The 21,924-nt window shown below is 43.4% G+C and overlaps 2 protein-coding genes across 7 annotated transcripts; one reads left to right on the top strand and one right to left on the bottom strand.

Moving 5' to 3' along the window:
* Nucleotides 1-1,904: 1,904 nt before the first annotated feature.
* Nucleotides 1,905-12,678, bottom strand: CUTC (cutC copper transporter). Of its 4 annotated transcripts, none has more exons than XM_069980003.1 (9): nt 12,574-12,678; nt 11,612-11,688; nt 11,471-11,530; nt 6,947-7,156; nt 6,286-6,321; nt 5,991-6,124; nt 5,039-5,066; nt 2,718-2,823; nt 1,905-2,630 (listed from the first exon to the last, which is right to left on the bottom strand). In XM_069980003.1, the coding sequence occupies exons 1-9, from the start codon at nt 12,597-12,599 to the stop codon at nt 2,519-2,521; spliced, it is 789 nt and encodes a 262-aa protein (XP_069836104.1). In that variant the 5' UTR covers nt 12,600-12,678; the 3' UTR covers nt 1,905-2,518. The 4 variants fall into 4 exon arrangements, with proteins under 4 accessions (XP_069836104.1, XP_069836106.1, XP_069836105.1 ...); XM_069980005.1 differs by lacking the exon at nt 12,574-12,678 and adding an exon at nt 12,285-12,303; XM_069980004.1 differs by lacking the exon at nt 12,574-12,678 and adding an exon at nt 12,238-12,295.
* COX15 (cytochrome c oxidase assembly homolog COX15) lies at nt 12,556-20,293 on the top strand. 3 transcript variants are annotated; one of them, XM_069980002.1, is made up of 10 exons: nt 12,556-12,764; nt 13,349-13,494; nt 14,534-14,724; nt 15,210-15,332; nt 16,267-16,453; nt 16,545-16,712; nt 16,834-16,915; nt 17,698-17,852; nt 19,337-19,450; nt 19,876-20,293. In XM_069980002.1, exons 2-10 carry the CDS (start codon nt 13,414-13,416, stop codon nt 20,005-20,007), a joined length of 1,233 nt encoding a protein of 410 aa, XP_069836103.1. In that variant the 5' UTR covers nt 12,556-12,764; nt 13,349-13,413; the 3' UTR covers nt 20,008-20,293. The 3 variants fall into 3 exon arrangements, with proteins under 3 accessions (XP_069836103.1, XP_069836101.1, XP_069836102.1); XM_069980000.1 differs by having other exon boundaries at nt 12,556-12,807; XM_069980001.1 differs by having other exon boundaries at nt 12,556-12,922.
* Nucleotides 20,294-21,924: the final 1,631 nt, after the last annotated feature.

The raw sequence follows: 21,924 nt of genomic DNA, 5'->3' as shown, positions 1-21,924 counted from the left end.
TCATAATGTCTTGAAATGAAGTTTCATAAACTTCTTGCTCAGCCAATGATTCATTGAGGTGGGTCACTGCTGTGGCCAGTGACTGGCTGGTGAGGTTGATGCATCACAGGATCCAGGAAGGTGTGATGAGCAACTCTAACCTGGAGAGTTGGAAGGGCAGCTGCTGGAGAATCAGGGCAGGTGAGTATAACATGTCACCATGTGACAACTGTAATTTTTTACTTGGGCTGGATCACCCTAGTGGATTCAAGGGGGCACTGCCTCCGCCTGGAGAAAAAAAGGTTCAATCTCCGGAGGCGACAAGCCTTCTTTACAATGAGAACTGTGAATCTGTGGAACAGTCTACCACAGGTTCTGGTCACAGCAAAAACAGTAGAGGGCTTCAAAACCGGCCTAGACAAGTTCTTAGAGCAAAATAATATAAATGCATATGTATAGAACCTATCACCCCTCCCCCTTCCCTGTATCCATCCCCTCCTTGGTTGAACTTGATGGACATGTGTCTTTTTTCAACCATATTGACTATGTAGCTATGTAACCCCTTTAAAGGATTTAGGCTGCAGTTACAGGAAAATTCTGGCTGCAGGAACCAAAAGTGTTGCGATGATTCCATAGGACAGCCTTGTGAAGAACTAATTAATTATATTAAGTGGAATTAAAATCCAGGCATGAAATTTCCACTTAAAGGGGAAGTCCGAGCAAAATAATTTTAAGATATGTTACTGCCTAAGAAAAGTTATGACAATTACTAATAGACACTTATTATGGGAAATGCACCTATAGTGCATTTTTCCTGCACTTAGTACAGCATGGCGTGTTCAGGTCTCTGTAAAGTTGGTGACGTCACATAAACTGCCGACACTTGCTGCAGTGGTGGGACAGACTGGAGCAGCAGATGTCAGCAGTTTATGTGACGTGACATCGCCAACTTTACAGAGACCTGAACACGCCATGCTGTAGTAAGTGCAGAGAAAATGCACTGTAGGTGCGTTTCCCATAATAATATCATGTGAGCCCATAGTCATAAATTTCTTACTGAAACCAATGTAGCTCGAATTCCACGTGAACATACCGTCATGTCTTTGTTCCACCATCTCTTACAATCTTTATAACTTATTCCTTTTTTATTTTGTTCCTACAAAATATTAACTGTTTGTGTTTTGTGCTGTTTTCTAAAAACTTGTACAGAAAAAAAAGTTTAAAAACCCTGCAGATAGCACACGGTTACCTCTCACCAACTTTTTTAATTTACAGGATTGCCAAGAACTCTGCATCAGTAGATTGTTACAGGCAAAATCACTGTTTTCTGCTTTCCCATATAAACCTTTCTCCTATGCATGCTCCTTTATGCTTCACCAACCTTTTTTTTTTTTTTGTCCTTGCTAAAAATTAATCTGTTAGTTGTACTAGGATGTAATCTACAAATAAGGCTCTGCTAGTGTCAGCTGAGGACAGGATTATATCACTGACGTGGTTATGTAAAGAAGAGATGTTACAGGGTTATACAGAGCTAGAAAATATAATGGTATTCTTCTAAAAACAGACTAACTAAATAAGGCCTCAATATGAGGAGAATATGGCAGATCAGTCAGATAGGCAGATTTTGGGGGAGATATATCAAACTGGTGTAAGGGTATGTTCACACTGAGCACAGCAGAATCCCAACGTGCTTGGTGTCCCACTGTGAGTGAATGAGAGGGTGCGCGCTGCTCCGCTTCCACCGGCAACATAATAACCACCACTACTTACCCATCCCTTTGCCTGTCCGGTGCGAGATCGCTGCTCTGGGACTGGCACAGGACGCCACTCCAGTCACTGAATGAAAATCGTAAAAAAAAATCTGCACAATTCTTTGTTGGCAAATCTGCACCTTGTGACGAATATACAGTAAGTCAGAGGATACATTGTAACCAGACTTTACCTTTAATTTTTTTCAGATGGCTCACACGCACATAATCCATATATAGTGCACCCTCAACTATAAACCGTATTCTTATAGAACAAATTCTATCTAGGAAGTCCATTTAAAGCTAGTCACAAATTTTCCCCTGAACCCCAATATTTCTCAATGTCAGGATGTTCGTTGATAAGAGGGAAATGTATGGGAAAACATCTGAAACAACAGGAAATAGTTTCCATATTGGAAATCACTTCTTTTGTTGCACTGGTTGTATTTTTATTAATTTCCTATTGGACGATTATTGTTATGGCCACTCCTAAAATAAAGCCCACAAAAGGTGAATGCAACCCTGAACAGGACGATGCACCGAGTCCCTCCTCCTCGGCCCGGAGGGGGTCTGAACATCACAGGTCTATGTTACGGGAGGTCTCCCCATCAATGGTTTCCTCACCTATAGTGGACAAGCAGAACAATGAACCCAAAATCCATCATGCAGTGGCATCCACACCAAGGCTTGCCCTTTATCTACCCAACCACCAGTGAGCACACTATTCCAGGTACCAATCTTCTCTGTGTTGATGCAACACCACATTCCCTGCGGCTCCCTGGGAGGTTGTTTCAGAGGAAATTCTTTGCCATAGCATTCAATGTCCTGACTTTGGTCACATCGGCAACTTTGATGCAATACTCAGAGGTAGTAAGTGCAGTTCCCATTGTCACAGAGTTGTTTCTGATGGAGAGAACACATTTTGGTAGGTTCAAGTGATCTCAACATGACATAAGTGTAGTGCAATGTGATCTCAGCTCTGCTTCCTACCTGTATTTCATCAATGATTCCTTGGTAGAGCGCGCAGAACAGTGGAACTCCTGAACTCCAGCTCCTTCCAGAATTCTGTGGAGGTTCCTTTCTGTGATGCCACCACCTACAGGACCAGAAAAATAGGAATACAGTGGTACCTTGGTTTAAGAGTAACTTTGATTAATAGCGTTTTGCAGGAAGAGCTCACAGTTTTTAAAAATTGTAACTTGGATTAAAAGCATAGCTTTGGTTTAAGAGCTCACTGTACTGGGTGAGAGGGGGAGTGGAGGAGGAGCATGGCCTGCACAGGGTGGTCTACAGCCCTGTACTCTGAACCAGGAAGTCTCCCTCACCTTCCAAATCATAGCAGATCCACTTCAGGCTGGGGCTTACATCAGGGGACAGGACTATAGAGGTAATCTCTCCATAGCTGTAACCCCTCTATGTGCCCACATATGCCCTGCTCATTCCTTCATGTTCTCTGCAGTCTCTGTCAGCCCTTGTGTTTCCCATCCTCTCCATTCCCGCTGTAATGTGCCTGCATTTACACTCAGCTGTACACACTGCTGCTATAATGTGCCTGCACTTACAATCAGCTATACACACAACTACTATAATGTGCCTCCATTCACACTGCTGTATAGAGACGTCACTGTCCTTCTGCACAGCTCTGTGATTCTCACTTCCTGATTGGTCCATGTGACCACACAGCCCTCTGACAGCAGCCCTGCTTCTCAATTCTAGCCTGTTGTACTACGCTACTGCTTTATGGGGATCTGCAATGCCATCCACTATTTACAAACTGCTGCTGTTTTTTAATTCTTAGGTACTTACTATACATTATACTTCACATGCTGATTGCTATACTGTACAATAACTTATATCACATATGCAGGTGTTTTTCATTGTTATGTTTCATTTGTTTCATCTGTTCTATATGTTATTCAGAATTTTAAAAAAAAATCCTTATTTTGGGGGTGTGGAACCAATTGTCTGCATTTCAGTGATTTCTTATGGGAAAATATGCTTTGGTTTTGGATTTGGATTACAAGCGCGGTCCTGGAATGAATTATACTTGTAATCCAAGGCACCACTATAATTTAAAAAAGATGTCAAACGATCAAAACTTCTGACATGTCAAAAGTTTTTACAAATAATAACTTTAAACTATTTGCTGCAATTTGATCTCATTTTGATTTTTGGAAGACCCATATGGGTCCTAGGGGCGGGAGCTGCAACTATCAGGCCTCTATCTTCTTGGAAGAACCAATTAAGATAAGCATTCCCTTCACAGTAAGCACTATGGATATTACTGATTTTAGCAGCAATACAGACTCTGACCTAAAAGACAGAAACCGGTCTCAGCCAGCCCCAAACTGGCGGCCTAATGGACATTGGACAGACAAAATTTTACAAGTGCCATTTAAAGGGATTATCCCAAGATCACACGTTATCTCCTATCCACAGGGTAGGCAATAACTAGCTGATCAATTGGGGGGGGGGGTCAGACTGACGAGACGCACCACCTATCAGGAGAATGGAGATCTGTTGACCCCTCTAGGGCTAAGACCCCCAATGATCGTTAGAACAAGCTGGGAGAAGCACTCAGATAAGAGTCTCTCTTGTCATCTCTGTACTGGAGGGGACAGACTCCACACACTTTTTTTCTTTTTTTGTTAACAAGAGGGGGGGAGAAGTGTTAAAAACAAATGGACCATCAGATCTATTTTTTGCAGTACCTTATCAGCGCCAGCATTCTGGTGGTGTGTCCTTTTTTCAAAATGCCGCCAGGCTCCTTTGCTCGGTGCCATTTTGTTCTTGTGCACTCCCCTCGGTGACGCGGCCCTGCTTAATTCTAACTGAGGCGCATCAACAAGGGGAGGGGAATTTGTGACACTGGGGGAGCCGGCCCGCCCCCAGTGCATAGAGCTAGACCAGTGCACAAAAACAAAACAGTGCCGAGTGCGGGAACTGGGTGGAAGGACCACAGGACCAGGATCCCTAAGTTGCGCCTCTAAGGTATTGCAAAACTTTTTTTCACAAAGGACCAATGGTACATTTGGTTTAACTAAGTGCTGCTTCCATATTGTTCTAGTGATTGGTGAGAATCCTAGCACCCAGATACCATGTCTCCAGACCAGAGACACTATTGTACTCACACTTTACCCTGGCAAGATGAGGATTCTCACTCAGAGGTCCTCAGTAGGATATATAAAAACCACACATTAGAGGTTTCTAGATCAATCTATACAAACTGATAGTCCAGACATAGCAGTGGCAGTGTCTCTATTCTTGTATTTAGGTTCCCACAATGAATGGGTGGCGTCTGGTTCACCTACCCGGCATCACTACGATCCTGCCTTTGGCCTAAAAGAGAAAATATTAATATTAAGATGATGTAAACTAAAAATATATATAGTAAGTGAAGAATATGTCAAAGGTATTTCTAAAACAATGTTCCATGAATTTTATATAAATCAGTAGTACATGTGAATGCATTTACCTGCGTAATATACAGCTGTTCAGAAGGGTTGTGGAGAGTCCGACCCCCCGCCAATCTAGTATTGATGGCCTATCCAGAGAACAGTATATACATTTGTTTCTATAACCCCTACAAAACCATCAAACCCTTTCTTCCCTTGTGGAAGATATCAGTGTATTTCTAAATAACACTGTTGTTGATGACTTAAAGGGGAATTCAGACAAAAAAATTTTTCTTTCAGATCAAGTAATGTCAAAAGTTATACAGATCTGAAATTTACTTCTATTTAATAATCTACAGTCTTCCTCTACTTATCAGCTGCTGTATGTCCAGCAGGAAGTGGTGTATTGTTTCCAGTCTGATACAGTGCTCTCTGCTGCCACCTCTGTCCATGTCAGGAACTATCCAGAGCAGGAGAGGTTTTCCATGGGGATTTGCTGCTGCTCTGGACAGTTCCTGAAACGTATAGGGGTGGCTGCAGAGAGCACTGTGTCAGACTGGAAAGAATACACCACTTCAGGGCATATATCAACTGATAAGTACCAGAGGATTGGAGATTATTAAATAGAAGTAATTTACAAATCTGTATAACTTTCTGATACCAGTTGATTTAAAAGATTTTTTTTGCTGGAGTTTCTCTTTAATGTTTGTGTCAGGATCTGCCAACAAATAAGGAGACACAAGTATCAGACAGGTTGGTTTACGACAAAAGAGATTCATTCTTTCTTCCCAGAGAGAAGCAGCACCAAAGGCACCTGGCAGCCTGTTGGTTCCCCACCTGGATGCTACATCCTGTTCTGTTACATTACCTGTTCCACCAGTCTCTTTATTAGAGGTAGACCTTCCAGTGCTGAGCTGTCACAACCGCTGGTCAGAACTCGCTCAAACCCCAGTGAAATCAGAGTCTCCATAGCGAGCAGGGGATCATAGACCATGTCAAAGGCTGCAATACAACAGCACAGAGATCTGTATTGTACGTCTACCGATATATACCATATAATAGTATCAATAGCCTCAGCAACATCATATATGTGCTTCCATCTCTGTGTAACTCATAAGGCTTTCTTACACACTGACACAGCCCAACGTTAACATCATGCTTACCTCGGTGGAAGGTGACAGGAAGCGGTCGAGAGACAGCTAGAAAATTAAACAAGGTAACATCAAATTATATAGATTATAGATGGGCAGCTATAGTTCTTGCATAGGTATCAGTTACTATCATACTAGTTTCATTGGGATGCCCTCAAAATTAAGGTGATAGTCCATTCATAAGCTTAAAATGGAAAAAAGGAAAAACACAGCAACTCATGTCTGTGTGTGGAACTGCAGCTCCTTTCCACTGAAGTAAATGGTGCTGCGTGGTACTGTGTTTTTCTAATCCTGGACAACTTTAAAATCCCTATACAGTCACTATAGGTCATACTTACCTGCTATTTACTTCTCCCAGACCTTTGCCTACAGATAGTCTGAGACACGCCCCCCTGACTCCTGATTGGCTCAGGCTGCTGCTCATCCCCTCCATCTACAGGTCACATTAGTTGCTGTATATAACACAAGTCCTATTTACCCCTATTTGGCTGCTGACTGGTCCACTATAAATTGTAACCAATCAGATTACATGAATGGCTGATATGAGGAATTTCATTATTTTCTGCCCTAGGTCTCCCCTGGATTGTGTCAGATGCACAAATATATCAGAAGACATAAGATCAAGCTGATGTTCTCTCCATAAGCCTAATCATGGCTGCTGTGTGTTTCTTACCAAGTAGATCCATACACAATTCTGCATCGATTCGGCCATCTTCTGTCAGAGCTCCATATACCAGCCCATCAGCCCCATGTATCTTTGCTAGACGGATGTCGGCCTTCATTACTTCTACCTCTCGATCGGAGTAGAGGAAGTCTCCCCCTCGCGGCCGAATCATCACAAATACTGGGATCTGCACGTACTGCTTCACTACCTGCAAAAGACCTGCAAAATAAACAAGTAGTAGTGGGTCTAATATCAAATGCACTAATGTTTTATGTTTCTACCATCACCAAGAGGATGGGACACCTGCTTCCACACAAAGACGATTCAGATCCTTGTCTGTAAAAAATTAATATGCCCATAAACCCCATTTAGGGTCTGTTCACACTCGCTGCGTAAAACTCGCAACAAACTCGCACGAAAGAAGCTGTGTTTTTTGTGGTGTTGAACTCGCCTGTGAAAATCATGTGAAAATCAAAACTCGCATGTAAAAATCGCACCAAACACGCAGCGAGAATACACATACATTGACTTGATAGCAATCAGTATCACTGTGGATTTATGTGCGAGAAACTCGCAGCGAGTCTGTACGTGTGAACAGACCCTTAAAGGGGTATTGTACTCTGGGAATATATATGCCAAAGATCAGGGGTCCCAAACTCAGCTGTTGCAAAACTACAATTCCCGTCATGCTTAAGTGCTCCCTGTACTGGGTGGAAGTGGCACGGCCTGCATAGCGGGGTCTACAGCACTGTACTCTGACCCAGGAAGTCTCCCATACCTTCCAAATCATAGCAGATCCACTTCAGGCTGGGGCTTACATCAGGGGACAGGACTGTGGAGATAATCTCTTCATAGCTGTAACCCCTCTCTCCCTGGACAGAGAGCGCTGCATGTATGTGCTTACATATGTCCTGCTCATTCCTTCATACTCCCTGCAGTCTCTGTCAACTCTTGTGTTTCTCATCCTTTTTATTCCTGCTATAATGTTCCTGCACTCACACTCAGCTATACACACTGCTGCTATAAAGTGCCTGCACTCACACTCAGCTATACACACTGCTGCTATAAATTGCCTGCACTTACACTCAGCCATTCACACTGCTGAACACACCTCCCTTCCCCATTGCAGTCATGTGACCACACAGACCTCTGACAGCAGCCCTGCTTCTCTATTCTAGCCTGTTGTACTACGCTACTGAATTGTGGGGATCTACATCTCCATTCTGTATGCTCAAACTGCTGCTGTGTTATCAGGTTTATGCACTTACTATACATTATATACCACATGTTGATTGCTATACTGTACAGTAACTTATAATATGACATATTCTGCTGTTTCTGAATGTTATTATTTGTTTTATCTGTTCTACATGTTATTCAGAATAAAAAAAATCACTATTTTTGGGGTGTGGAACTAAATATCTGCATATCAGTGATTTCTTATGGAAAAATTTGCTTTGGTTTAAGAGTGATTTGGATTACAAGCACAGTCAGTCCTGGAAAGAATTATGCTCGTAATACAAGGCACCACTGTGTATGTCCTATAAATGTACGTGCCACCTCTGTAACTCACACCTATCTCTATAATGAAGGTTCCTGGACCCTTCCCCCTGTTTATATCAGAAAGATGCTAAGAAAGCCAAAACCAGCCGAACATAATTTGTGTAACTCTCCACTGACACTAATGGGAGTTGCATAAATGGTGTAGCTACAAACCTTCCATTAACATCAATGGAGAGTTATGCTAAATTCCTAAGGTAGTCAGCTCCCCTGTTTTTGGTTTTCAGACCACAGCGGGCCAAAGAACCTTCATTTTTTTTTCAGATCAACTGGTGTCAGAAGGTTATAAAGATTTGTAATTTACTTCTATTTAAAAATCTCAAGTTTTCCAGTACTTATCAGCTGCTGGAAGTCTTGCAGGAATTGGTGTTTTCTTTCCAGTCTGAAACAGTGCTCTCTGCTGCCACCTCTATCCATGTCAAGAACTGTCAAGAGCAGCATCAAATCCCCATAGTAAATCTCTCCTGCTCTCCAGACTGGAAACAATACACCATTTCCTGCAGGACATACAGCAGCTGATAGGTAATGAAAATTTTTTGATTTTACAAATCTATATAAATTTCTGACACCAGTTGATTTGAAAGAACAAAAAAATTCTCCTGAGTACTCTAACCTGCTGACTATAGGGCATGGGGGGTAAGGATAGAGATAAGTTTTTTACCTTGATCCTTAGCACTGTTGGGAACTTTGATGTTTATTAGATATGTAAATGAGGCGTTTTAGTGCACTGGGGACGGGACTATGCCCCAACCGGATGCCAGCAATCCTAATGAATATTCATCTGGTGCTCTGCAGTGATAAGCACCAGAGTGACGTAACTGCAGAGCACCGACCCAATATTTAAAGAGTCACTGTCGTATTTTTTTTTTTTGCAGAAATCGATAGTCCAGGCGATTTTAAGAAACTTTGTAATTGGGTTTATTAGCCAAATCTGCCATTATCTGCATGTAAAAAGCCTTTTCCCAGGTCCCCCCCTCCTTCCTCTTTTTCATCCACTCCAAAAAATCTGAAAATTGTGACTTGTTGCAGGAGACGTCCCCTGTCTGTTCTAGGGAGAGGGGAGGGGGGAGGAGGAAGGAGGGAGTTAGCCGGCAGCAGAAAGCAGATAACAGAGGATTACAGGCACTGAGCTGGGTGACAGCTGTAATCCGAGCTCAGACAGGTCACTGGTGATGGTCAGAACAGATAACGGGTGAGGGATTTGTAGATTAACTCTTTGTTGTCCTGTTTTGGTCTTTTCTTTAGCTCTCTCCATAGGAGAACAATGAAGACAGGGGGGAGAGCTTCAAACTGCTTTTTAATGATAAAAATGCATTTTTCGGATAATAAACCCAATTACAAAGTTTCTTAAAATCGCCTGGACTATTGATTTCTGCAAAAAAAAAATTCACGACAGTGACACTTTAACCTCTTAAGGACATAGGACGTACCGGTACGTCCTATGTCCTCATTAGCACTTCAAAGCGGGGCCGCGCGGCGGCCCCGCTTTGAAGTGCCGCGATCCCGGGTGCCGCGTGTAGCCCGGGACCGCCGCTATTAGCGGGCACGGTCCGATCGCCGTGCCCGCTAATTAGCTAATCGGAGGCAGCTGTCAAAGTTGACAGCTGCCTCCGATTACCGGAGGCAACGTTTCCCTGGTGTCTAGTGGGGGAGATCGCTCCTCCGGGACCTTGTCCCGGAGGAGCGATCTCCGTTACTGATGCCGGCCGGGGACGCGTCCAAGATGGCGCCGTCCTCGGCTCGGCACTCGTTTGTTTCCGGCTGCAGCAGCCGAAAGCAAACGAGTGCCGATCTCATGGATCTCTGCAGCATATCTATGCTGCAGAGATCTCTATGAGAGATCAAAGTGTATATACTAGAAGTCCCCCAGGGGGGCTTCTAGTATATGTGTAAAAAAAAAAAAAAACGTGTTGTTAATAGTAAAAATCCCCCTCCCCTAATAAAAGTCTGAATCACCCCCCTTTCCCCAGGTTTTAAATAAAAGTAAACAAATAAATAAATAAATAAACATGTTTGGTATCGCCGCGTGCGTAATCGCCCGAACTATTAATTAATCACATTCCTGATCTCGTACGGTAAACGGCGTCAGCGCAAAAAAATCCCAAAGTGCAAAATTGCGCATTTTTGGTCGCATCAAATCCAGAAAAAATGTAATAAAAAGCGATCAAAAAGTCGTATATGCGCAATCAAGGTACCGATAGAAAGATCACATCATGGCGCAAAAAATGACACCTCGCACAGCCCCATAGACCAAAGGATAAAAGCGCTATAAGCCTGGGAATGGAGCGATTTTAAGGAATGTATATTGGTTAACAACGGTTTGAATTTTTTACAGGCCATCAGATACAATATAAGTTATACATGTTATATATCGTTTTAATCGTAACGACTTGAGGAACATGCATAACAAGTCAGTTTTACCCCAGGGCGAATGGCGTAAAAACACATTTCCCCCAAATAAAAGAAATGCGTTTTTTTTTTCAATTTCACCACACTTTGAATTTTTTTCTGGTTTCGCAGTGTACTTTATGCAAAAATTCAGCCTGTAATTGCAAAGTACAATTAGTGACGCAAGAAATAAGGGGTCATGTGGGTTTCTAGGTGGAAAAATGCAAGTGCTATGACCTTTTAAACACAAGGAGGAAAAACCGAAAACGTAAAAACGAAAATGGGCCATGTCCTTAAAGGGTTAAGGGGCCGGTAGGGATGGATGGAGGTAGTCCCTCCCCCAGTGCACTAAACATCCTAATTTACATATCTAATAAACTACAAAGTTACCAAAACGGTGCTGAGGATCAAGGTAAGGAACTACCCCTCATCCTCAGCACCCCGTGCCCTATAGGGACATTTCAGCAGGTTAGATGCGTCTATCCTACTGGTAGTTTCCCTTTAAAACACAGTAGATTTTCCATCTGCAAGCCGGTAGTGTATTTGCCTTGTGTGAACTTACCCTGAAAACTAAGTAATACTTACCTACCGAAGGGGTAATCCCTCCTTCCAGCAAACTGGCGCACAGCTCTATACGTCCAGCGCCTAATGGAGAAAAATACAGTCATCTATATATAAAGAGAACAAAAAGTTCCATCTAAATCAGACTATATAAGCCATTCTTACCTCCCCTCTCGGCGTTCACTGCAGACTCCACAGAATCTACACAGACTTCCATCAGAAACCCTTGATCCGCCATCTCTCTGTGTAATAACACATAGAACAGAGTCACTCAGGTGTAGACAAACATAAAGGGTTAAAATGAACAAGTGCGTCAAGTGCGATGAGGAAGCCGGACTTTGGTTACAGCTTAATCTATAGGACTAAGAAGATAGACAAAGCTCATTCGCTGTTGGGAATAAACCCCGAAATCCTCAGGTGAATGGCGGTAATACAGCGGCTGCATTCAGCCCGCGACGCCATGGCCGTGCACGCTGGATGAGGTGTGGCGGACGGGGAATAGCTTCAGTCTGGTGACTTATAATAATTCCTATCACATGGAAGCTAATGGATATTATAATGTATCAGCTGGATTAACCCCTGCACTGCCAAAGCGGCCCAGGACCCCTCTGCCACCATGTTGACACCTCAGGGTCCATTTGTAGCCTCCAGTGTATAAATGTCCATAATAAGGGGACATAGGCCTGGCAGCATGAGGTGATACATGACAGGAGCCTATAGGGCTGGTCACCCACATCCTTCATCCTTACAACGGGTCACACATGCAGCTCACACACAAATTGCATGTTTACCTCCCTGTCTCACCATCCCCCACTCCCTCCCAGACAACAACACCCACTGCCTCCTGATTGGTCAGCCTTATTTTCCAGCTTCCTCCTGCGTAAACGCCTATTCACTAACTCTGCCTCTGATTGGCTGCCTAAACGCGAGCGTCCTCTCTGATTGGCCCCTGGCAGGAAGCCCTGCGCGCCAGCGCTATTTTATTGGTTAAACCTCTGACAGCGACGCTCCGTGATTGGTGGGAACTGTTTCACGTGTATACCGACGGCGCCATGTTGGTTTTGGGCATAGTTGCCGGCTACTGTGCTTCAATTATGTATATAAAATGCGTTTTGTAGCTATTTTACCTGTACTCATCTACTTCCACCCACATCCGACTTCTCTCCACTACAACGCTACAGGATAAGCGGCTCTTACGTTCGCCGGACGTTTCCTCTTGACGTGAACGTAATACGTGATGACGTTGAATTCAACATGGCTGCGCCCGTGAGTGACACTTTGGTCCTTACCGGCTAGCATCCATGTCTGCTGAGGGAACGTGAGTGTCCGAATTCGGTGACGTTATCGGTGTCCCTGCTGAGGTGATCTGTGATATTTCTTCTAGATCCATTGGTTCCCGCTCAGAGGCTCTCCAGCTGTGGCAGCACTGTGCGATGTGCATGATGGGAGTTGTAGTTGTAGCTGATATCATGTGTTGTAAGGAACTGTTATTTCCATAATGAATTGATATTAATTAGGAATACCCCCGGCTGCCATGGCAACCGGCTGTGTGGTGGAGGTTCAGGTGGGGGGGGGATGAATGGAAAATGGATCATCTTTACCCATAGAGTATTAGATAGTGAGAGGGGAAGAAGCGTGGTATAACTGACACGCTAGGATCCTGGTTAAAGGAAAACTCTGGCGATAACTAAAACAAAAACACTACAGCAAAATAATAAAGAATCTATACTTACCAGTCCCGGTGCTGCATGACTGCTCCTGGACCCTCGCCAGCCTCCCGCCCACTCAGCCCCCCCCCCCCCCTTCATGTGTGATGTGTCGTGCAAGAAAGAGGTGTGTGGCTGGACTGAAAGCTTGACATATATATATTATAATATTTTATTTTTTTTTTTTTTTTTGTAGCTAAATTTTAAAGACTTACTGTAATATTTTACTGGCTGATCTGCTGCAATCCGAGGGGATCAAAGATGCTTCTATTGAGTCTTCGCTCCAGCCTGACGCACTGTAGAGTGCGAGCTGTGCGCTTCATTCACTCAGCAGGCGGCAAGGTAAATGCTTAAATATACCGGTCAGAAGAGACTTATAGATAATATCTATGGGGGGAATTTACCAAGACTGGCGTATCACACAGCCAGCATTAAACCTAAGGCAGCACACCAGGGTACATTGGGCCCACCAGAGAAGGCTATTCTGTGTACCTCACTTATGGAATACAGGGCATTTCCCTTTTGAGTCCATTCCTGTCATTCCATATCTAGCATCAATGATTGCACAGCTGATCCAGCAGCAGGTCCTTTGTAGTGTGTAGCTGGTATTGCTTCCATTCATATAAGATTTCTCCTAGATCAGTCTTCTTTCTTTTGGAGAAGTCTGAGGTTTAACTGATAATCGCTAGTCATGTTTTAGGGCTTTTCATGGCTTGGAAACTGACTAAGGCCTCCTTCACATGTCCGGGAAATTTACTCATAATAAATCTGGGGAAATTTCCTGAACGTGTGAAGGAGGTGTTAGTATTCTGGACCCATAGGACATGACCTATATTTTTATTGTGGCAGCATTATACCTCCAGCCACAAGAGGCCGCTGCAGCGCACAATTGATTTCACTCGTGCGCATGCAGAACAAAGGGGAAAACGAATGGGAGCAGCGCTGCAGCAGGCGAGTATAATTTTTTTTTTTCTTCTCCATTTTTATGGCCAGGAAACACTAAGGGTCCATTTACACAGAAAGATTATCTGGCAGATTATCTGCCAAAGATTTGAAGCCAAAGCCAGGAATGGATTTGAAAAGAGGAGAAATCTCAGGCTTTCCTTTATGACCTGATCTCTGTTTATAGTCCGTTCCGGGCATTGGCTTCAAATCTTTGGCAGATAATCTGTCAGATAATCTTTCTGTGAAAATGGACCCTAAGGGTTTCCTGACTGTGAAGGGAGCCTTACAGGAAAGCTACCTTAATTAGTAGTACTAGAGTCATCTTCCCTCTGGAGACATTTTACTTTGCTTATATGTCTTACAGTATCCATACTATACTACATAAGTGTCTTGTAGTTTCATTGGCTTACTTCATTATCCCTCTGTATTATATTAGACCTGCAGCACTCAATGGAAACACACAGTGCAGAAAAGATGGAAAAGCAGCTTAGTGTCAGAGGCGGCCCTTCCATCAAGAGCTGCGGTGGGGTCTGTGCCAAACACTGCTGCCGAACGTGTTATGGGACGATGGCTTCTTGTGTGCAGCGGTATGGTTGCAGGAGCTGTGATCCTGGGAGGAGTAACTAGGTAAGGGCTGTTTTATAGGATTACAGCCCCAATATCAGTCATTGATGTAAGATCAATCTTAGGATTTAGGTTACATTTCTTTCAGTAAAGTTTGATGCCCATGTGGACACCTTAGTGGTATCCATCCTGGTGGTGTCCATCACAGAAGAGGATACTACTAAAGGCCATATTACACGGCACGATATTGAGGTCGGAAGCGAGCGACAATCTGTTAAGTCAGCGCTCGCTTTCCCCTCGTTCCCTGCTGCCTGTGTTATTAAAGGCACAGACAGCAAGCTGGGAGCAGCTGTCTGCTGCCGCCTCTTCTATTGCATGGAGCTGTGCATGTCAGCTGATCAGGGTCTTTAACGTGTCCCTACACCAAGTGATAATTGGCTGCAAAGGTCGGTAATCGGCCAAGTATGGACGATAATCGTTTGGTGTAATAGGACTTTAAGAGGCAACAGAAAATTAAAAAAGTTTTCCCCCCTTTTTGTTTTCTAAAGGTTAACAGAGTCCGGACTTTCAATGGTCGACTGGCACCTGGTAAAAGAAATGAAACCACCGAGAACACGGGAGGAATGGGAGGCCGAGTTCCACAAATACCAACAGTTCCCTGAGTTCAAAATGTAGGACATGGAAATGATTTACGATTTCAAGTCATATAAAGCTATCAGACATACATAACAGGTCTAATACATCTATGGCCCATAGCACTAGGGGTGCCATCATTTGCAGACACCTTTCTATATAGCGTTAATGGGCACAGCTAGAGGGCTGCTGGGGAAAAAAGAATATAACTTTACAATACAAAGCATCAGATTTAATGTGGTATTGCCATCTCCTAGTGAAGGCATAATGCTAGCGTATACCACCACTACAGTGACCTTCATGCACTGAAGGGTACACAGTGCTACACCAGAGCTCTGTCACCATTTTTTGCGTGTGGACTTCCCAAGCTCAGACCTTTGCCAGTCATAGTGATGCTAGTGATATGCCATAACTCTATTAGAGAGGAATAACCCTTTATAGTGACCATAACAGATGCTATCCTGCCTGATCTGACAGGAGAGATGCAATTGCAGTAATGCAGTATGGTGTGTGTGTTCTAATGGGACCCATGTATGATACTCACATGCACTGCCCAGATTGTAGTTGCATCTGTCCACATAAAACATTAGATCAGGAGGTATATATCTATGAAGGTATAAGCTACAGAAAATAATTGGGCATACTGAGTTGTCATCTTTTAGTAAAAACCTGTATTCTCTGTTACATTTTTTTTTTCTACATTGCTCTGTTTCTCTATTGTTCCTCCAGGAAATGACAGCTGGGTATTACCTGTCTAAACCTTCCTATACACAGACACCAATGCTCACAGTGTCAGACTTATTGACTATGGGAATGGTAACTCTCAGCTGTCTTAGCCATTCCTTATTGTAGGAAGATGTTTTTTCTTTGTTAGTCTGTATATACCGAGCAGATGCCGCCCCATATCTCTTGGATCGTCCATTTTGCTGTTATATCTCAGACCTGATTATTTGTTTTTCCCTCTTGCTTCAGCCTGAATCACAACATGACCCTGAATGAGTTCAAGTTTATTTGGTATATGGAGTATTCCCATCGTATGTGGGGACGAGCGGTGGGCCTGGCTTACATTTTACCTGCTATCTACTTCTGGAGAAAGGGATGGTTTAACCGGGGAATGAAGGGCCGAGTGCTGGGCCTCTGTGGATTTGTTTGCTTCCAGGTAATGATTGAGGAGCAGCGTGGGATTAGGCAATTGTCGCCCCTTACAAGGCGGAGGCTTTTCTTATCCTGATGTATATATGTATTTACAGGGTCTGCTGGGTTGGTACATGGTGAAGAGTGGATTAGAGGAGAAGCCGGATTCCTACGATGTGCCCCGTGTCAGTCAGTACCGTCTGGCCGCACATTTAGGTTCGGCACTAGTTCTTTATTGTGCAAGTCTGTGGACTGGATTATCTCTTCTTCTCCCTAAACATAAGGTATTTAGCAGAGAGATTTGTGATAGTAGGTAAAGTTCACACATGGGGAATTTATGGCAGCCAGGTAGCCATAGAGTCATGTTATAATGTTAATGTCATTTCGTTTTTTTTCCCTAAACAGTTGGTTGAAACTAGTCAGCTGCTAAAGCTTAGAAGGTTCACCCACGGGACGGCGGGTCTGGTCTTCCTCACAGCGCTCTCAGGTACTTCTTATATAGAGTTTTGTTTTTGTTTTTTTAATAGTGACTAGAGATGAGCGCAGCTCGAGCACACTTGAGTTTATTCGAACCCAGAAGTCTCTGCATTTAAATACCCGAGGCTGAAGAAGTTGGATGCAGCTTTAGGTAGTCTGGGAAAACATGGATACAGCCATAGGCCATGTTCACATGTAGTACAACACTGGCTGTTCTGTGACCCAGCCGGATCACAGAACGGCCGGTGTTACTGATGATCATCCTGGCTGGTACTGCTGTAGCGGCCAGATGATCTTCACGGCTGCTGAATTCAGATGTGGGCGCATCAGTGTGCGGCTGCATCTGAATTCCCCGCTGCACACAATGCAGCGTGCGGTCGAGCCGCATTCTCCATTGTGTGAACTGACAGGTTCTCTGAAGCCGCTATTCAATGAATAGTGACCATAGAAAACTGACATGTCAGATTTTTGTGACGCCGCTAGGTATCCTGGCCGGAGTGTATACTATGTGGCAATTCAGCAACAACAGCCGTAATTAATAATTTACTTACGTTGTGTGAACATGGCCATAGGCTGTATTCATGTTTTCCAGGACTCCCGAGGGCTCCATCCAACTTCTACAGCCACCAATAATCAAATGCAAAGACTTCTGGGTTCGGATGAGCTTGAGTGTGCTCGAGTTGCTCTTCTCTCTAATAGCAACCCTTTTATATTCTCGGTCTATAGTGACAGAATGAAGTATAATTGTATAACTAACAGGTAATACGTGTACATCTTCATGTCTGATAACAGGAGCCTTTGTGGCAGGACTAGACGCCGGCCTCGTCTACAATTCTTTCCCTAAGATGGGGGAGCGCTGGATCCCAGATGATCTTCTTGCTTTCTCTCCAACCTTGAGGAACATCTTTGAAAATCCAACCACAGTGCAGTTTGATCACCGCATCCTTGTAAGTGGCAATATATGCTTTTACATAGAGCCTGTACATGAGCCTGTAATATGTATTATGGGAGTGAGTGCAGGACAGCTATATGTATGCACACCCACACAGGGAAAGCTGTCAGTCATTGAGGAGGATCACACACTAAGTCAAATCAGTACATTGCAAAATACACCGAAACCTTTCATATATAACGTCCTATATAAGATTGTGCTATATACTATACATTGATCAGATAATGGGCAAGGTATCTGTCAGGGAGTGGGATATATCAGGCAACAAGTCAAGTTGAGGTTGGAGACAAGAAAAATGGGCAAATGTAAGGGTCCTATTACACAGGGCAATTATCTGTCCACTTGGGCAGATATTGCCCTGAGCAATAAAGACCATGATCAGTTGAGGAACCGATGATCAGCTGATTGTTGTCTTTCAGCAGGTTAAAAAAAATTTACAGTATAAACAGTATATAGAACATAATAAAGTAATGCTTACCTGTTCACACTCCCTGGTGTCCCCTTTGCTTCTCACCGCAATCACCGCTGAAGCTTTTGAGGCCATATCTTCAGTGACAAGCTACTCAGCCAGTCACTGGCCAGTATCAACCATAGATTGGCTGAGTGGCCTGTCACTGAGGAGACGTGGCAGCTGTGGGGAGAAGCCAGGAGGACATGGACATGTAAGTATTACTTTATTATTTTCTGTATACGCAGGAGGGACTACACGGACAAAGCACATGGTCTTGTGTGGTGTTCCTGGTATCTAGTGGTTGGTATCTCCAGAGAAGGACGATTATGTTTGGTGTAGCAACAAAGGGTATCACAACTTTTACTGTAGCTATAGACTGGTCAGAGTTGCCATGTAGACCCCTGTCCACTGGGGAAAGTTCCTACAGTGGGCATATGGGCATCAGAACTGGACCATGGAGCAATTCAGGAAGGTGGTTGGTCTGATGAATCACACTTTTTTAATGTCATGTGGATGGATGGGAGCATATATGTCACTTACTTGGGAGAGAGATTGCATTAGGGGGCACTATGTGAAGAAAACAAGCTGGCGGGGGCGGTGTGATGGGCAATGTTCTGCTGGAAACCTTGTGTCCTGGCATCATGTGGATGTTACTGCGACACGTACCATGTACCTAACCATTGTACCGACCCCTCCCCCTTTATATTGGCAAGATAATGCCCTGGGGGCTATACTGCAGACTTTATTCAGGAGTGACTTGCCGAACAGCACAAAGTGTTCGAGCTGTCTACTTGGCCTACAAATTCCCCAATAAGACGAATTCCAACAAACCCCTTATGAGACTGCTGTATTTATAAGGCAAGAGCTTCCTGCCTCCTGACTGACACTTTGTATACAGAAAGTTGTATGTATATGTGTATACACAGCAAGGGCTGTGTATACACATATACATAAAATATACATTCATTATCTTTTGTGATTCTTGTTTTAGAATTTTTATTATGTCTTCTCTTTTTTTCTTCCTCTAGGGGATCAGCTCTGTAGCCGCCATCACTGGTTTATATTACTATTCCCGCAAGATTCCTCTGCCCCAAAGAGCTAGGCTCGCTGTGAACTCTCTCCTAACTGTGGCCTATTTACAGGTAGTGTGTTACATTGTGGACCTGTAGGGTATTTTAAGAAAAGTCCTTTAAAAAAAAAATGAATATATATATATATATATATATATATATATATATATATATATATATATATATATATATATAATGTGTCAAAGTTACTTATTGCACTCCTGAGATACAGGCACAGGGGGGTGCATGCCAGTACACTCTATTCTCTGTCCTGCAGAGACATCTAACTTGTTCACATAGGCTCAGATTTGATTGACAGTCAGGGAGTTAAGCGCTCTGCCCTGCACCCCCCACCCCCCTGTATCTCTGTCACTGCGATCAATAACATTTGGCAAAAGTAAGTAACATGTTCCTACTTTAAATGCTGTTACTTAACATAGTAATAGTTTAATAAACAGGGACAGTCAGCCCTTACAATGTTTCTTCTCTCTCCTCAGGTTACATTGGGCATCAGTACTCTGCTCCTGTACGTCCCAACACCTCTAGCCGCCACCCACCAGTCCGGCTCCCTCGCTCTCCTCAGTATGGCTATCTGGCTCATGAATGAACTGAGACGTCTTCCTAAATAAGGGACTAAAAAGTTGAAATGTTAAGATTTTGGGATCATTAAAAATAATGATTGACTGTAATATAAACATTTTACTATGGGAAAAGTTTTTGTTTTTTTTATTCTAAAATAATTTCTGTCCAGTATACCTGTACATATATTTTACCTATTTACTTCCTAATATATAATGATGGGTTTGTACATAATATTTTCTCTAAATACATGACGCTTTCCTGCTTACAGACATCTTTGCTGAACTTGGGAGATTCAGGGAATCCAAATAAAGAACTTATCACTTTTTTGTGAAATTTTTGACCAGACTTATTGTGTCAATGATGCTATGTCCAGGACCTTGTAGTAACTACTCTTACAGAACACCTGCTTTCTGGCTTTACTTACCAGAATAATCATCAGGGACACTGCATGGAAATTTAAAAAAAAAAGTAGGTTGTAGACTGAAGTTGATGTTTCTAACGGTGCGTTTACACAGGCAGATTTATCTGACAGATTTTGGAAGCCAAAGTCAGGAATGGATTTCAGAAGAGGAGAAATCTCAGTCTTTCCTTTATGACCTGTTCCCTGTTTATAGTCTGTTCCTGGCTTTGGCTTAAAAAAAAAAAAAAAAAAAAATCTGTCAGATAAATCTGTCTGTGTAAGCGCACCATAAGATCCCTGGATGGGCACAGCCACACGGCTGCTTCATTACAGCGCATGCGACGTAAGGGTTCTTACACACACACTCACACTCTTTTTGAAGATAAAGCCAGGAAAAGACTATAAACAGAGGACAAGTCATAAAGGAAGGACTGCTAGCAGCCATACCTGGTATAGTCCAGTTTCAACAAAATAAACAGTATAAGGCTATGTTCACACTACATATAGAGACCGGCCGTTCCACTACGTATACAGAACGGCCGGTCTTTGCCCGGATCATCCCGGCCCGGCAGGATGATCTTCCCGGCCGCAGAGCTCTGATGCAGGCGCATCAGCGCACGCCCGCATCAGAGCTTCCCATAGCACACAGGAAAGCGAGCGGCCAGAGCCGATGGCAACAACGGCCGTACTTTTAAGTAGTGTGAACATAGCCTAAAGCATTATAAAATAGATAAGTACCATGTGTAACAAGTCACTGGTCAGAATACACACAACCATCAGCCCCACAGGGATTCTTGCAGGACTCTGCATATCAACACTGATGGAGGCGTCTACCATTTGGTTGGAATCTGGCAGTCTCTCTCCAGCTGCTAATGTATGAAATAACCTGCTAAATCTGTGCATGTTTAGAATTGTAGTCTCACATAAAGTACAAATACAGATAGTACCACCATGGTTACTATCCCTATATAAGCCTGTCTGGCTCACAGATTTAGTAGATCAACATTGTAATTATAATAAACAGATCAACATTAAAATAGTCACATTAGACTTCTGTATAAGGCTACGTTCACACAGAGCAAAAGGAGCGGATTACGCAAGGAAATATTTCCGCCTGAAATCAACTGACACTGAATTCCGAGCAGAATATAAGCAGAATGCAAGCAGAATCCCTGCGTATTCTGCTAGGAAAGTGTTCAGCTCGTAATCAGCTCTTGACAAATTCAGCGCGGAATACTCGAGGAATCCGCGCTGAATCCGCATGCATTCAGCGCTGAAATTCAGCGAGTATTTGGTGAGTAAACTAGACTATACCAGAACATATACTAGAATCCTCCTCCCCCCCCTTTTCCCCATTTCCGCGCTGATTCAGCGAGTAATTTCCGCTTGTATTCCGCTTGTATTCCGCGCTGAATCCGCGCTGAATCCGCGCTGAAACAGAAAATCAGAGCCCCATTGATTTGTATAGGCTTCCGCTAGCGGAAGAATGAACATGTTCATTCTTCTGGCGGAAAGCGGATTAGTTCAGTGCGGAAATTCCACTGTGTGAACTGCAGAGCAGAAT

This window comes from Dendropsophus ebraccatus, chromosome 8, assembly GCF_027789765.1.
Source record: "Dendropsophus ebraccatus isolate aDenEbr1 chromosome 8, aDenEbr1.pat, whole genome shotgun sequence".
NCBI lineage: Eukaryota > Metazoa > Chordata > Amphibia > Anura > Hylidae > Dendropsophus > Dendropsophus ebraccatus.
Note: the sequence above shows the minus strand (reverse complement) of the source record. Positions and strands in the feature narration are given on the sequence as shown.

Bases quoted from the DNA above. Each gene is read 5' to 3' on its own strand.
- COX15 (XM_069980002.1), top strand. From the start codon at position 13,414: ATGCTTCTATTGAGTCTTCGCTCCAGCCTGACGCACTGTAGAGTGCGA. The intron at 16,916-17,697 runs GTACTTCTTATA...GTCTGATAACAG, and splicing joins CTTCCTCACAGCGCTCTCAG to GAGCCTTTGTGGCAGGACTA. The intron at 17,853-19,336 runs GTAAGTGGCAAT...TTCTTCCTCTAG, and splicing joins AGTTTGATCACCGCATCCTT to GGGATCAGCTCTGTAGCCGC.
- CUTC (XM_069980003.1), bottom strand. From the start codon at position 12,599: ATGTGGGTGGAAGTAGATGAGTACAG. The intron at 7,157-11,470 runs GTAAGTATTACT...TTTATTTTGCAG, and splicing joins AGGGATTACCCCTTCGGTAG to GTCTTTTGCAGGTAGTGAAG. The intron at 6,322-6,946 runs GTAAGAAACACA...TTAATTTTCTAG, and splicing joins ATTGTGTATGGATCTACTTG to CTGTCTCTCGACCGCTTCCT.